The following is a 17,024-nucleotide window of genomic DNA, read 5'->3' as shown; positions in this document are numbered from 1 at the left end:
ATGGGAGGTTTAGCAATTATTACAGCATCCACTTAGGTGAGGTCAACAGACAACCAACTACTTCTTGGTGTGTGTTAACATGGAAACACAATATTTTCATATTTTCCACCGGAGAGGTCACGTGTGTCAGCCATGCATCAGCATCCTGGGAACATGTTCCCATAAACTAGGCAGCTGAGACAAGAACAGTGCATTTTTTTTTTTTTTTTTAGTAGATCTGTTTCACTGTTGCTCTTAAAAAAAAAAGAAAAAAAAGATGTAGGTACATCCTAACAGATCTGTACTGCCACTGAAAATCACCCTGGTGGTAAAAAGGACCATGTAAGAGGTGATTTGCACTTTATAAAGATCTTCTTTTTCTGTCTCTGACAACTCCAGAAGGGGATAATTTTTCAGATTAATTGCAAAAAAAAAAAGAAGAAAACAAGACAACTTCCCTTTCCTAGGCCAGCTTCACAAGCATCACTCAGGATGCTATCATGTTGTACATTCAAAAAAAAATTTAACAACAACAACAACAAAAAATTAACCAAAAAATGTTTGCCTAGCTCATGGTAAATATATGTAGCTTGACTAACCCAAGTGGAAGCTACAATAAATGAAACTTAATACTAAAATATTTGAACATATGCCTGTGATTGAGGCAGAGGTGAATCTTTACAAAATTACCCTGTGGCCCTTAATAACAGGTTTGGAAAATCACTTAGCAACCAGCTTCCTTTTATCCCCATGGGGCATAATTAGACTGTATCCTGGTTCACAAAGGTTTGTTTTTAAAATTCAGAATCTTGTTTAGGTGTTAAACACAGTCAGTCATTAGATATGCAGATGATGAAAATGAACAGAATAAACAATGTTTGGCCAAGATGTAGAAAGGATTTGTTGTTTCTTACCGGACTTTTCCTCTAAAAGCGTAGGCATGAGGAGGAAAAATAAAGAGAAAATGAAAGAGGTGAAATGTATATTCAAGAAGATACCACTCAAGGCTCAGAATAACCTTACTTAAAGCAGCTCTCTAAGGCATGGCTTTTATAAATGCTTCCCGTGGATGTCTGATATAGTCATACCCAGGCTGCCGGCTTTATACCACCCCAAAACATGCCGCTTGGCCATATTGATTGTTTTGAGCTGTAGGCACTTGAAAACAGCAAAATCAGGAGAGGCTTTCTCTGAACAACCCTAATCTGCCTAAAGATAAATCTTCCAAAAGGAACTCAATTGTCATAAGGGTTTCACCAACCAGGAAGGACTGACTCATCATAGGAGCCGAGACCAGAAATCGACACCATATCCAGACAAACTCTGTCACAAACTATCATATTTCTCATCTATGCTTCCAAGGGTCCATTCATCTTCCCTAAATTACTCTCCCCTAAGAAGCCTCCAACCCTCTCCCTTTTCCCTGTTAAGATGGTATTTAATCCTGAATTCTGAAGCCACCTCTTTGAGTTACTCTTTTTTCCTGAGTGTTTGCCAGGTATACAAGAAATAGACATGTTAATAAACTTATGTTCATTTTCCTCTTGTTAATTCTGTCTTTTTGCTGAAGAGTCCCAGCTGAAAACCTAAGACGGGTTGAGGTAGTTTTGCCTCCTGTCCAAGTTCAAGCGATAGAGGACATAGGTGTGGCCTCCATTTGAGCACATTCTAAGCTCTCTTTTGAATGGTTTACTTTTATCAAATAGTTTTGTACTTTCAAAACAGAGAATTACGCTTTGTAATATTGAAAGGAGCGGGAAAATTCCATGAATGCATTGCAGCCAAGCATGAAACTAAAATGTGAGATTTTCCCCAAATTCTAATCTTGTCAGGGAACCTGGTCCCTAGTATCTTCTCCCAAGATACTCTGGCTAGAACCATCAGTTTTTCCATCCCATCCTTCATTTGTCCCCACCCCTCATTGGGCAATGACAAATTATTTTCCTGGTGAGTGGTCCCTGGCCCCTGGGAATGCTCTTTTCTTTCCCCCACAACTGTCTTAATGAGGGCTTCATTGCTTGCTGACAGTAGTATTCCGCCAACCTCCTCCATATTTCATCTCCTAAATCCATCCTTTGTACCATCCCTAGAAATGTTTTCCAAAAATAGTGGAGTCAATGTATTACTCTGCCCTGCAAAAACCTCCCTATTATTCAGAAAATAGAATGCAACCTCCATTCTGTAATTTAATGCCTTCGTGATGGGCTTCAGCTTACCTTCACTCCCTCGTCTTCCACTGTTGTCTGTATGAAGCCTACACTTAGCTGCAGACGCTCCTTCTCGTCTCCTGAACTTGTAGTACACTCACACTTCCCTGCCTTCTACTCAAGCTGTTTCTTCAGCCTTGATGCCTTTTCCCTCCCTCTCAATTACCATCTTACTTATTCTTCAAGGCCAGTAATATTTCCTCTATGAGGGCCTTTCCAATTAGAATAAATTGTTCCCTGGCATTTATCAGCCTCAGAGAAAACAGAGATACATACGGCTAGTATATATTTTTGCAGTTCTTATTTTGTTCTGTATTATTTAGATGTCTCCATTCGATTATTAGCTCCCAGTAATGGCTATGAATGGCCTCTGTCTAGCCCCAAACAGAGTGCAAGTCGCACAGTAGGCACTCAAAGCATGTTTATGAATTTTATTTTTGTGGTCATTAAAACATTATACAAATGTTTGAAGCACAGTGTCTTTTAAAATATAGAAAGATGAATTGCTCTCTGAAATAAGGCTGAATTGTATATAATATATAGCCCAAGGGATATGGCCCCAGTTGTAATGGTACCTTCACCAGCTTCTATAAATGTTTCACTTAGCTCCTATTTAACTGTTGATCTCTCTGGCCATTAGTGACCTCAGGGGCTGATATATGTTACCAAGGCTCCAAGGAAGTGGCACAGCTTTGCACAAACATTGGTGTAGAGCTATGTGATCAGCTCTCAATGTTCTCCTATAGCAAAAAGAAAACTAGTGTTTCAGCATAACTGAGGATCAAGATAGGGCCCACATCCTAGGTGCTGCTTTCAGACCCAGGCCCTTGCTAAGTAGCACAGAAAAATGAAAATTATTAACGTCCAGGTCCTCGATTTACAAACAGAAAGAATTTTGGGGTTAAAATCAAATAGCTTCAAAGAAGTTGTCATGGAAGGAAGTGCAAAAGTTCTTATATATTCAAATTAGCTTAACCCCTTATTTTCTGCTTGCTTTTGCACAAGACATACTGTTCCTCAGTTCCATAGTTTGTAAAGTAGGGATGATTGCTATCTTATAGAACAGTTGTGAGGATTAAAAGATATGGATGATAGTGACAGGTAACATTCACTGAGAATTTACTATTATTGTTTTACCTTATGAGGTTGGTGTCATTATTATTTCTAATTTACCAGTGAGGAAAAGGAAGCTCAGTTGCGTTCCAAGGTCACGTGGTTACAAAGGATGAGAGTGGGACTAGATCCCAGCTTGTCTAACTCCAGAAAGCCTGGGCAGGGGTGGGCTCATAGCACAGCCCAATTCCCCTGGCCCTTATCAGCACTGGGATTTAGAAACAACAGAGCTAATAGCTTGCAGATCACAGAGCCTGGAAAATAATCTTGGATTTTTCCAATGGAAGGAGTTAAAAAGGTCATGCCTGTCTATCATAGCAGGTCACAGGGAATGAACTTTTCAGAGAGTGAGCTTGTATTTTTAGGCATGGTGTCAGATCTTAGAATTAAACTCTGATTATATAGGTAAATTTCTCAGCCTCTTTCTAGAATTAAGTGCATTTTATTAAATTAGAATCAGAAGAATAAACATGAACACATGAGTGATAAGGGCCCTCCCCTCCTGCCCATTCCAGGCTAGATGATGATTAAACCATCTTTATTCAATATGTTGTTTTAATTGTTAGCAGCTATCAACACCTAGGCTATGGCCGCTTGGCTTAAGGGTTTCTTCAGAATGTTAAACAACCAAAGATAAAACATGACAAAACAATTCTCCTTTGGGAAAAGCAAAGATATTTCTTGATTTAAAATGAACTAATAGGGCTTCCCTGGTGGTGCAGCGGTTGAGAATCTGCCTGCCGATGCAGGGGACACGGGTTCGAGCCCTGGTCTGGGAAAATCCCACATGCCGCGGAGCAACTGGGCCCGTGAGCCACAACTACTGAGCCTGCGCGTCTGGAGCCTGTGCTCCGCAACAAGAGAGGCCGCGATGGTGAGAGGCCCGCGCACCGCGATGAAGAGTGGTCCCCGCTTGCTGCAACTGGAGAAAGTCCTCGCACAGAAAAACGAAGACCCAACACAGCCAAAAATAAATAAATAATAATTTTTAAAAAATAAATAAATAAAATGAACTAATAACATCAGAGTGATTTTTAATTATGGAAAAGATAATAAAAGAAACAAAAAAGAGATGTGTACCTCCAGGTACTCGTGTTCACAGAAACAGTGAATTTTTGGACTGAACAATATATATACCTAAAATATAACCACTGTCTCTAAGTGCAGGGATGTTCCTGCCCTATGGCCTGAGATAATATAATTCTCCAATTTGCAAGCCTTGTTGAAAGGTAGCTCATCCTTATGATCAAGGAAGCTTTCCAAGGAGCACACAGACCCCTGCCCTCTGCGGATGGAGTCTCTCTCTGGCTGCATTATCCTAAATCACTTTCTAATGCAAGTAGTCATTCAAGTTAGGGCTTGTTGAAGCCTTCATTTTGCATGAAGGGCTAGAAATCTGCAGCATTTAAAACTGAATTCTGTTGGAGACCCAGACCAAAGCTAACTGAGGTGAATAGAGAAAATATACACCAGAGTTTCAATGATCCTTACATGGAGATTTTGTGCTCTAAATTTACCCTTGTCCTCTGAACAAGGAACTGAGCTGCCATGGGAATTTTTGGCATCAAGTTTCATAGAGAGGGATCAAGACACAAAAAGCCAGATCTAATTTAGAAGCTTTTTAAGAGTCCACAATTGTTTAACCTTAAAAATAGGATAGCTATATTTTGAGCCTTTATATTTTAGCTAATGAGATTTTTTATAGATATAACCACTTCCTATCAGTTACGTATGAATAGCCAGGTATTCACAAGGAGCAAAAGGATTATTTATTCATTTATTAAACCATTAACTGATATATACTGGGTACCTAATAAAGACCAGACACTATTCTTGGTACCTTGGTGAACAAAACAATAGGAACAACAAACAAAAAACTTCAATGAGCTTTTTGGGGGGCAGGGGAGGAGATAGATAATAAATAATAAATATAATAAGTAAGCAAAGTATTCAGTATTTTAGAAGATGATAAATGCAATTTTAAAAAGTAGAAAAAAATATAAGGTTTTGGGAATACCAGGGTAGAGAGTTTTGTGATTTTAAATAAGGTGGTCAGGAGAGGCCTCACTGAGAAGGTGACTTGAACAAGCACCGGAAGTTGAGAGGGCGGTGGCAGTGCCAGTAGCTAGAGGAAGAGGGCACAGACAGAGAGCCAGGAGGGGTGTAGTGAGAAGGAAGAGTGGCAGGTGTTAGTCTGGGGTCGTGGTGTCCCCACCACGAGGGTTTAGAAGGCCACTGTGAAGACTGGCTTTGCTCTGCTCCAAAGCAGGAGTTCTCAGCATGGACGTCTAGTCACTCTTGGTTGCTGAGAAGAGGCACTGATGAAACAGATGAAACAAGACCAGAAAATGCCTGGATGTGACATCAGTTGTTGTTTTTCATTACTCTTTAGAAGCTTCTTTTGATTCCCCATGTACCATGCTAAAAATAAAATAAAATAAAGATGGGTTTCACACAGGCTGGGAGGTAGAAAGAGAGTTTCAACTGGGCAAAACAGAACGAGACCAGTCCATCTTGCCTTCCCTCTGGGTCGGCCACTTCAGGACAAGTAGCTCAGACTGGCGTGTACAGCTCTGTACCACAGCTGTGCTGGTGGCTGCTTTGAAACAGTAGTTCTTAAGGTCCAGTTACTGCCTGTCCTTTAGATAATATAAGAGCCAGAAGGAAACTTCACCTTCATTCTGTTTAGAAACGAAATTTCCCCCAGTCTTTGAGGAAACATTTTCTGACATAATTAATATGGGTGATTCGCACTCTAAGATTTTTTTCTAAAACAATTACAAAGTACATTCATTGCTGTAGATTATTTCTGGCACTAAAAAAAAAAAAAAATTCTCCTTTAAAGAACAAAGGGATAGATCCTTTTTTCTTATACTGTTATACTTATTTTTATACTATTATTCCTACATTTATAGAAACTCTTTAGTATAAAAATAAATATAACAATGTAAAAAGATAATAAAGTATCTACCCTTTATTCTCAAGGTCATGGACACTAAGTGACTGAAATCTGAGCTGAGAAAACAGACATCTCATTAAGATGTATGGGATTAGGGGAAGAGAATTCTGACAAAAAACCGGCAGCCACAGAAAAGGACACATTAACAAACTTTAGAAAAGAACCTACAGGTAGCTCCTATAAGAGAAGAACAGTTATTGTTCATACTGATCATCCATCTGATAATGAAGAAAAACTTGGTTGAATTGAAGGGGAAACAATAAAAAATTTTCTCTCTTTATAAAATAATGCGAGGGATATAAGTTGCCTTATATCCCAGTGAAACACCAAGTTCCGTATATTTCCCACAGTGAAGAGCATCCTTCTGTTCAATCAACCAACAAATTTTGTTTTGTTTTGTTTTGTTTTGTTTTTGGCTGCACCGCGTGGTTTGTGAGATCTTAGCTCCCCAACCAGGAATTGAACCGGGGCCCTGGCAGTGAAAGTGCCTACTGGACCGCCAAGGAATTCCCAGCCGACAAGTATTTTCTAAGTACCTATTACATGCCATTCAATGTCCTAGACTCTAGAGGAAAGGCCCCATTAAGGCAGGAGTAAGAACCTATAACTTCTGGGTGCGGGATGAGTTGTCATTAACCCAACATTTGCTGAATTGTTCACAAGTTATGTTTCTGTTACAAACTTATTTTCCAAAATGATTGCTTCTTTACAGGGCCCATTCTACCCCAAATACACCATTAGCTAATAAAAATGGTTTTAAATTCAACTCTACACTGGTAGGACTAACACAATCAAGGCATAAGACCTTAAAGATAGAAAAATTAGCCTTTTTGATTATAGTTAGCATTGTAATTAAAAGATTAAAAGCATATAATTCAAGAATTTGCTACCTCTGGTTGAGGACATCCTAACATTTTTATGTGTGTCAATATTGTGAGTCTATTGTTTCATACAATTAGATTTTAAGTTGGTAACAGAAATTGAGGGTTAAGGTCTCCAACCCTGGTGTTCATGTTTCTGGAACCCCCAATCAGATTAGGTTGTCTGAGATAGAAGAACACAATGAAGAATCTGCAGTTATGCAAGGAAACTCTAACTCTTACATCTCACAAAGGGAAGCAAAATACCAGGTATTCAGAGGGTACAACCAATATTAGTTGGAGAAATAATAACAGAGGCAATCCAGATTGAATTAATATTTTGCTCATTTTCAAGGAGATCAAAACATACAACAGCTCAGGGATTTCTTCTTACCATCGTAGGCTGGGCATAAGGGTTTGGAAAAATGATATTTTAATTTTAAATGTCAGGGAATGGAAGCAACAGAGAATTCCCTAAGAAAAACTAGTTAGTAATGAAGGAAAGAACATACACATATCAGATATGAAACAAATTCTTCTGCGAATAAGTCTCATGGCTTACTATAATGCAGGAAAGAGAAGAATATATTTTGAAAAAGGAAGATCCCACCCATCTCCCCATCTATCCTTCTCTATAAGGCCTGGAAAAAAAGAGGTACATCTCATGTGCCAACTCTAGATGATTTTGGCCAGGCTGCTTGCAGCTCTGTCTAGAGGGGGCTTCTCAGACTACATCTGGGATGTGGGATCTAGTCGCAATGTCTGCTGAGGGTTTGGAAGGGGAGTGGCAGTTTATATGCTTCACGCTTGACATCCCTGATCCAATCCCAACCCAAATCATGTTTGATGCGTTGAACCCAAGCTGAGCCTCTCCCCTCCAACTCTTTGCACTGGAGGTCTGGGCTAAGCGCTTAGCATCAGAATGCATGCAATCTTTACCCTCCCCTTGCACCGTGCAGAGTTTCTACCAGGAGCGAATGCCAGTGTGTAGGAGACTGGATCTCTCCTCCCCCACCGATGACTCTTTGTTTTTCCTGAACTCAGTGGGGTGCTGAACCTTCTGCCCAAGTGAGGACAGGAAAGGGTGTGGTGTTACCAAGCAGCAGCAAATTCAGGGATTTTGCTCGCTGGCAGGCTAATTTGGGGGTGGGGGGGCCACCTGGAATAGGCAAACAGCACCAGACTGTCCTCAATTAAAAGCTATCCCCCCCTCCCCAGATTTTTTGATTAAATAACTCCGTTGTGGATGGCAAATCTCCAGGAACAAGATTAAACTAATTGCCCCTTCATAACTCCATGTCAAATTCTTTAATTCCTTGTATCACTGAAGTTTGCAGGGGAAAGAGAGGAGGCACTAGCACACATGCCAGGCTAGGTCAACTCCTACTCGCTCATCATTTCTATCAGCCCTCTTCTCCTTGACTTTGCTCAAGTCCTCTCTCGCTATTTTTATTCTCTTTCTTCCTCCCACAAGTCTCTGAACTTAAGGAAGAGAGAAATGGAGCTGAAAAGGGAACCGATACTTATAGAGCCCCTTCCTAGGTGATAGGCACCGAAGTGGGCATTTTGCAAAGTTATCTCATGTCATCTTTACATCAGTCCTGAGAAGGTAGGCATTACTGTTCCCATTTTACAGACTTGGGAACTGAGATGCTGAGTTAAGGAGCTTGCCCATGGACAGAGAGATAATAAGATACAGACTCAAAAGCCTGTGTTCTCTCTACATAACCAATGGGCTTCAAGAAGTGCTCTCTTTCTTGGTCCCCTTGCTATATCATCAACCTGCTCCTAAAACAGACCACTTCCCACAGAGATTCTTGGGCCAGAATATGCACAGCAGAGTATTAAAGTTGAGAGGAATTTAAAAATAATTGAATCACAGACTCTGATTCAATGTAGATGAGAAAATATACTGTGTTTTTAACTTGGCAGAAAGGAGGCAGATGCTGGAGTTCAAGTCCTGGCCCTCGAAACTTCAGCTGCCTCTTGATCTTTCGGAGTTGATGTCTTCTGTAAAATAAGGTGAGCACCATCTCCCTGCCTACTTAACAGTGTAGCTGGCTCATTACATCTTTCTGATCATGACAGCTTTTGTAAAACGTGAACCATTATCATAATGAACCATCGATATAAAAAAATGCTTGCTGATTGATTGATTAGGGGAACTGAAATATATGTCATATAAAAATAAGGTGTCTTTCTTTAACATTTAAAACAAAGGTGACACAGCAGCAATTAAGCCTGACTGACCTATCAGCTCAGCCTTGCTCTCTTGTCACGTGGAACCCAGGAGAGACTGTATGTAGAGTGACATGGGCTCTTTAGGCACCATTATAGTGATAGCCTTCAAAGGGTTTGTGAGTAATCAGAAATTATTTGTAAAATGTTTTGTATGAGTTAATGAAATTTTAATTTTTTCCTCTGGAAAGAGAAACAGTAGCTTTCATCAAAAGTAGTATAATATAGTGGGTAAGAGTTCTGAATTGGAAACCAGAACTTCTGAGTTTAAATCTCAGCAACTTCACTTACTAGCTGTGACATTTTGGGTGAGTTAATTAATTCTTCTATGCCTCAGTTTTCTCATCTGTAAAATGAGGGTAATAATAGTACCTATCTCATAGGGTGGTTGTGAGGATAAACGAATTAACATATGTGAAGCAACTGAAACACAATCAGTAAGCAAATTTTCATAGCTGCCAACCAGCAACGCCATCGCCATCATAAGTTCTCTAAGTGGTCTCTGGCCTTAAGGATGTTTATGAGTAGTCACCATGAGACACACTCCACTGTTCTGATTAAAAATAGCTATCATTTACTAAGCAACTCCTTTGGGCCTTACATAAATATACTTACAAAGTACTAAGTACTTTACATGCACTACTTCCTTAATTTTTATAAGGATCCTATGAGGTGAATAGTATTATTAAAATGATTTTACACCTGATTAAGCCTTGACTGGGGCTTAAAGGTTTAAGTAACTTACCCAGGATCATGTGCATAATGAGTGCAGAGACAGAATGCAAACTTAGTTCTGACTTATCCCAGAGCAAAAATTTGTAATCAGTATAGAACTAAATGATTCTAATTAAGGACAACTTCTCAAGGTGAGTCATCAGTGATCCTCGACTCACCAAAGAACAAAAGTAAAGGAATCAACGGCAGCTCATGACACAAGGAAAAGATGATATTGCACCAAGAATTAAAATATAGCATCTGTCTTTTCAATTCCAGGAAAGCTATGAGAGCCACAGGATTCAAAGTACCTAGTGAGCAAAGCACGTCGCTGAAGATGTGTCCCTGTGGGTTCTGGAAGAAACGGGGATGTCTACCTCTGAGATCCTGAGAGGGGTGAGGAAGTCAGGAGACTGTGAAATGGAGGCCAGAGGGGAAGCTGAAAGGGGAAGGTCCACATATTCAATCAGGACTGAGTGAAGACAGGCAGGTGTTTGGACCACAAGGGGAAGTTCAACCTCTGTGTGCTGTTTGTGACATCAGCTATACATTGTTTTCTGATAAGCTTGTAGTTAGTTAGCACGAAGGTTGTACAAAGTGTGTCCAATATTTCTGATGCTAGCTCTCAGTGCCTGCTACGTAGAAGGTGCTTACCAAATATTTGGTGAATTGATTCGAAGAGGGCTGGAAAATGATGTCATTTCTCCATGAAATAAATTTGGTGGGGATGCACAATGTAGGATCCCATTGGGAATGCTAGCCTTCAGTACGGTCTCCTGAAGAAGCACCACATTTATTCAAGGGATTTTGTTAAAACAAAATTAGGAATGCGAAAACAGGAATGCTTCTGGAATGAGCTTCAAAACCAATCCACAGGCATCACAAAATAAGTTATTTTATTAACACATTTTCCCAGTTTGATACTCAGAGTAATTACTGGTCTTGGCTCTAAATGACTTTTGGTCATTTGGGTTTCCTGATTTATCACCATTAATGATATTCTTAAAAATATGCCCCAGGCTCTGCAGACAATTCTAACAAGAACAATCAAATAACCCCTGAATGTAGCATCTGAGTGCTTTCTATATTAACTCATGCCACCCTTACAATAGCCCTGTGAAGTAGGTACGGGAGTTACCTTCACCTACTAATGAAGAAACCATGACTCAGGTTTTGTAACTTGCGCAAAGCAACCCCAGGGAAGAGGCAGGGCCCAGTTGTTTGAGTAATTGTGACATCATTGGAATAAGTGTCTATTTGTATCTCCCTCAAATTATCTTAAAGGGAATTAATGGTATTCCACTGTGTATTGAATTTTCATTTTGTTGTTTTTATAAGGGCATATTTCTTTATAGTCCAATCTTGCACCCATTAATTTATTTAGCCCCTTTGAGAAATTTTTACTTTTTAAGGACAAAACCACTTGTGGAAGATATAATAGAGGTTTGCTTCTACCCTGAATGTAAGGAGTGTGGTACCAAGGGAAGCAGATAGCAGAACTCTTTATCTCATATCTCTGCTTCTATCTTCTCCTTTAAAGGAAAGATCTTTATATTTTATTAGCAGAAAGAGATGGACTACCGTGTAAGGTAGGTGTTCATTTATTCCCATTTTAGACGTGAAGAAACTGAGACTCAAATAGGTTTAAGAAACTTGCCTAAGTTTGCAAGAGGTTGAGTTCAGGTGTATCAGATTCCAATATCTTTCCTGTAAGATAAGCTGGCACTGTATGCTAGGTCCTTCAGGGGTTAAGTACAAAGTTTCTATTTGTGTTTAAAGAAATATCAATCACAAATGTCTAGTATGGAAAAAATTGATTTAAAAGTAGTTCCTCTAAAAGGTGGAGATTTGGTTCAAAATTAAAGTCTAAGATAGGCAAGAGACTGCCCAAACCTCTTTAACTGAATTCAAGACTTGAGATACAGATACATTATAATCCAGGATATGACAAGACAGAATGCTTTTAGGGCAGGGGACTAGAAATGGGGGAGCAAAGCCATGACTCTCAATAAAGGGTCAAGAGTTAGATTAAAAAATACGTATATACAAATACAGATAAATACATATATACATACATACATACCTACATACATACTAGTGTGATGGTTAATTTTATGTGTCAACTTGATTGGCTATCAGGTACCCAGATTAAACATTATTTCTGAGTGTGTTGTGAGGGTGTTTCCACATAAGATTAGCGTTTGAACTGGTGACCCTCCCCTATGTGGGTCAGCATTATCTAATCTATTGAGGGTCTGAATAGAAAAGAGGTGGAAGAAGGAGGAATTCACTCCCTTTTTCTGCCTCATTGTTTGTGCTGGGACACACCTTGTCATCTTCTGCCCTCAGACTGGAATTTGCACCATCAAGTCTTCTGGCTCTCAGGCTTGAGGCTCAGATTGAATTATTCCACCAGCTTTCCTGGGTCTCTAGTTTGTGGACAGCATGTTGTGGGACTTCTCAGCCTCCATAATCACGTGAAGCCAATTTCTTATAATAAATCTATCATCTATCATCTCTCTCTCTCATCTATCTATACACATACATACATATATCCTGTTAGTTCTGTTTCTCTGGAGAACCCTGAACAATACAACCAGTAATAAAGAAACAAACAACTGCAAGGTACTATGTACGCATCAGGTACTGTTACTAGGATATTCTGTGTGCTTTCTTCATTCACTCATTTATTGAATAACTATCTGTATGCCCAATGCATGCCATTTACTGTGCTAAGCACAGGGAACAAAAAATCAAAGAAGATTTGATCCTGCCAGAGACCAGCCATAATCTACAGAAAAATTCCATAAGGACCATTATTATCCTCACTTTACAGAAAAGGAAATAGAAGCTCAGAAGAATTATGGGGCTTATCTAAGGTTACACAGGTAGAACATGGCAGACCTGGGTATTATTATGCGGCTACCTCCTATTAACCCAAGATTCTAGAAGAAATTATTTATACAAATGGCCAGAAAGCACTTGGAAAAGAATGTGGTAACAAGAGGTGCCAAAATGTGCCATGCAGATTTGTCTTCAGAAGGGTTTCTCCCACAGCTATTAGGAGTGCTGTTGGCAGACAGCCTTCAACTGTCAACACTTCTGGATCTGACTCAGCTGCAGAGAGCCACATTGGCGAAGGTCGTGCCCCTTCTTAGCCTGCCCATATTGGAGCACTAGCAGTATAAAGGTTATCGATCTCAGCTAAACCCAGGACAACCCGGAAGGGTCATTCTAGCTCACAAGTTCCCCATGTGATTAGCTTACGCTGTTGTTGGATGTGCAAAACAGCTTAACTTCTCCCTCTCCCCACCCTACCCCACAGGTATTGAGCCCAACATCCTGCACACTAAACTTGGAGTTGGAGTCAGCATGCTGCACGGAAAACCTGTTGAGAAAAGGAGGGACTCTGTCCTTTTTTCATCCTCCAAAGAGCACAACTATACCATGAACAAAAGTTACACAGAGACAGCATTTGGGTTTAATAAATTTCTTTCAACAATGAAACAGCCTTCCTCAAAAAGCAGTGAACTTTGTAAGACAGAAGGAGCACTATTACTGTTGGAGGCGTCTCTATCAACCAAATAAGTTGGTATTTTATTTAAATTTGTTTCTTTTCATCCTTCTGCTGGTTAGCACATAGCATAACATAACTGGTATTTAGAAATTAGTGATTAGAATTCTCTAAAAGGAAACTTCCTAGTTTCAATAGGTTCTGGGAATAATTTTAAGATAGATGGGGGGAAATCCCATTTTCCAATCACTCCCCAAATTTATCTGAGATTATTTAAGATATAGTGGCACAGAAACTGTGTCAATATCTACCAATATCCATTCACTCCTTTATCTTTTAGTAACAGAACCCTGAATTTTAGCTGGTTATATGTGTATCCAGCCAAAGACTACATTTCCCAGACTCCCTTCCAGCTAATATGGCCATATGACTAAATTATGGCCAATGGGATCTGGGGGGCAGTGATGGGTACAACTTCTGAATTAAACACTTAAAAGAAACCACTTGCCTTTTATTTTCTCTTTCCTCCATCCCAAGGCTGGAACATGGAGGTGTTTCATGGTGGTAAGGCACCAAGCATCCTTGAAAAGGTAGAGCAATAATACAGAAAGTTCCTGGGTTCTTGAATGACCCCTGGAGCAAGACTCTATTACCCATCTGGACTGCCTACCAGCTTTGACTCTTTTGTGGGATAGAAATAAACCTTCCATTCTTTTAAAGCCATGACTATTTTGGTTTCTGTTAAAGCAGCTCTACCAATACTCTAACTCATACAGATCCCAAATCAACAACTAAAACCTGGGTGATTTTCCTTCTTTACCATATCAGCATGATATCTTACTAGGAGACCACAGCATGATAAGAATAGAAATTAACATATTTTGCCTGTGAGTTGACCTCTGCATCCTCCTGTCTTCTTTTTTGGTGATTGGCCTTGTCCTGGCCCATACTATACTTGATTTCTATATAAAAATCAAGGGCCCAGGTGAGATCTGGACTGGAATTATGTTTATTTGTCTGTAGAGTAGGATTTTTGCCAGCAGTTAAAACCCTGATTTTCTATGTTGCTGAAGCTTTGTTTTGGGGAGGAGTAATTTTCAGATAGGTTTGTTTATACTGTATATACACATAGACATATATGACACATTCATCCATCCATTCATTCATTTCATTCATTTATCGAATCATTTGACCATGATGTGTATACAGGAAAGCTACCCAAATAAAATGAAAATCAATTCATGATAAGAGATATCAAATGGGTTACAATTCATTAATACATATTCACAGATAGATGAAAAGAACAAGTGAAACACAACTTTATCTTAAAATTCTTCAAAAGAAATAGAAATCAGAAATTCAACATAAGACATTGTTATGAGTAGCTTACCATTTGGAATTTTCTTTATTTCTAGTAGTGTAACAATTGATGCTTTTGTAGCATAAGAACCATAGCCTAAATGAAATATTCTGATATATCATTAACTGGTGTAGGTCCTATTTCTCTTTTTGTACCTGAATTAAGTGTAGATGTGTGAACGCGTGATTGCTTGGCTGGAAACATCTAAAGCTGTACAAAGCATTCCTCATTTTTATCATGGCACTAACTGGATTTCAGAAGGTTATTTCTATTTATCCAGTTCTGGAGATAAAGTTCTACCTATGTCATCTGTGAAATATACCTATATTTGGTTATGGGTTATCTAGAAGAGGGTATGGATTCTAAAGCCAAGAATATGTTTTCAGTCCAATCTCTCTTTACACTTATGTTTATCCAGAAACGTGCTTACCTTTCCCTAAAGCAGCAATCACAGCTCATTTTCTTACAGTAAATGTCAAAAATCACAACTCTTTGGGAATCATAGTAATGAGACAGCCAGGTTCCCACATTAGAGGGAACCAGCTGGGAGTGTGGAGGCAGTAGTGGGGGGGGATCCCTTGGTTTGTGGGGCTGCAGGTCTGCAGGAATTGCCTAACCCTGGGATTACTTCTCTGGGTGTCTCCATCTAGTTTTAACATTGTTTCCCTAACATCTTTTTGTCAGTCTCAGCCACATCATGTCAATATATCACTTTAAAAACTGGTGTTGGGAAGAGCTCAGAGTGACAACCACTCTCCTTGCTGTACCCTCATTATCTGGTTGGAGGAATGATTTGGGCAGGCATATTCGTTTTGATAGAAGGGACTTTTCCTTTCCAAGATTCAACTAGCTTTCAGCAAATATATCCCACGTGTCTGGGATCGTTCTAATAAGTTTTCTTTCAAAGAAATGTGTTCACTGAATCCCATGAACTTGCCTTCTTACACTTATCCTGGTAGCTTTCAAATGACCACTAAGTTTATTACACTCTATAGAGAAGTGGATATAAACTGGTTTCAGGCATTGAAATAAACTTTTACAATTGATAAAAAATGATTTAGTAAGTAAAAAACGACTTGGAAGATGTTAACTGAAAAGTGAAAGTGTGTACAGTTAAAATGCCCCAATTACTAGAAATCACCTGTATTGTAGACCAACATGTGAATTTAAAATCTGTACCCTCCATGGCAGAAGGGAAAGAAAACTAGTACATGTTATGCCTCCCTTTTCAAGAAAACATCTTAAGATGGCAAGTGGGTATATGATTAAAAATTACCTGAAATATCATTTGCTGTGGTTGACTACTATTAGAAATCATGTTAGTTGACTCTAACCGTAGTGGTAAAGGCCATTATAAGCACTAAGCACTAAGCACTAAAGAAGGCATCTTTATAGACTTTATTCCTCCCAGGCAGGCAAACATTTATTCCCAAAGGATGGGTGATTACAACTCCTTTAGGAAGGTTAGTCGAGATATTCCAGAAGCATCTCAAAAATGGTTCAGCATTTCTTAACTACCTCGTTCATGGGAAATGCTGCAGGGAGAGCACATTTCTCTAAAGAAGATGCCAAGAAGCCAAGAACATATTAGCTCCTAGTATGAGGGCCTTCATCTGCTCTTCACAGCTATTTTTAGAAAACAATTGCAGCATTTATCAAGTACTACAGAGAAAACACTGTAAATGTTGGAACTCAGAATGGAGCAATTAGAGAAATTTAGTAGATGAGAATTGGAGAAGGAAGTACAACTTGTAGAGAAATACGAATTTGATTAATATAAATAAGGCATACCTGTATCTGAGGTGCCTAAATGATGAGATTATTTAAGACAATTTGATAATAAAATATAATGAAGCTTATGAGTTTTAATATCTTTTTAGACTATGATCTATGATGTTAGATTAATATTTCTTTTTGAAGCATTAGCAATGAAAAGGGTTTTTATTTTCCTAAAAAAAAGCAATTTTCTTGGTTTTCTTTCCATGAGTTTTTATGTGTTATATCATAAAAGACGACATTAAGATGTGTTTTTAAAACTCGCTGTTAGTAAATTTGTGAACTTCATATTGTTTTTAATTGT

At 39.0% G+C, this 17,024-nt stretch overlaps 1 protein-coding gene across 9 annotated transcripts in view; it reads right to left on the bottom strand.

Moving 5' to 3' along the window:
- SGIP1 (SH3GL interacting endocytic adaptor 1) overlaps positions 1–17,024 on the bottom strand; it is a 211,326-nt gene that overhangs the window by 78,647 nt on the left and 115,655 nt on the right. Inside the window, exon 7 of one of the 9 annotated variants that reach the window (XM_059924211.1) lies at positions 894–905. The exons of the other annotated variants lie outside the window; for them this stretch is intronic. Coding sequence (XP_059780194.1) covers positions 894–905 — 12 coding nt within the window. The remainder of the gene's footprint in view (positions 1–893; positions 906–17,024) is intronic. 9 annotated transcript variants of the gene reach the window in all.

This window comes from Balaenoptera ricei, chromosome 1, assembly GCF_028023285.1.
Source record: "Balaenoptera ricei isolate mBalRic1 chromosome 1, mBalRic1.hap2, whole genome shotgun sequence".
NCBI classification, from domain to species: domain Eukaryota; kingdom Metazoa; phylum Chordata; class Mammalia; order Artiodactyla; family Balaenopteridae; genus Balaenoptera; species Balaenoptera ricei.
Note: the sequence above shows the minus strand (reverse complement) of the source record. Positions and strands in the feature narration are given on the sequence as shown.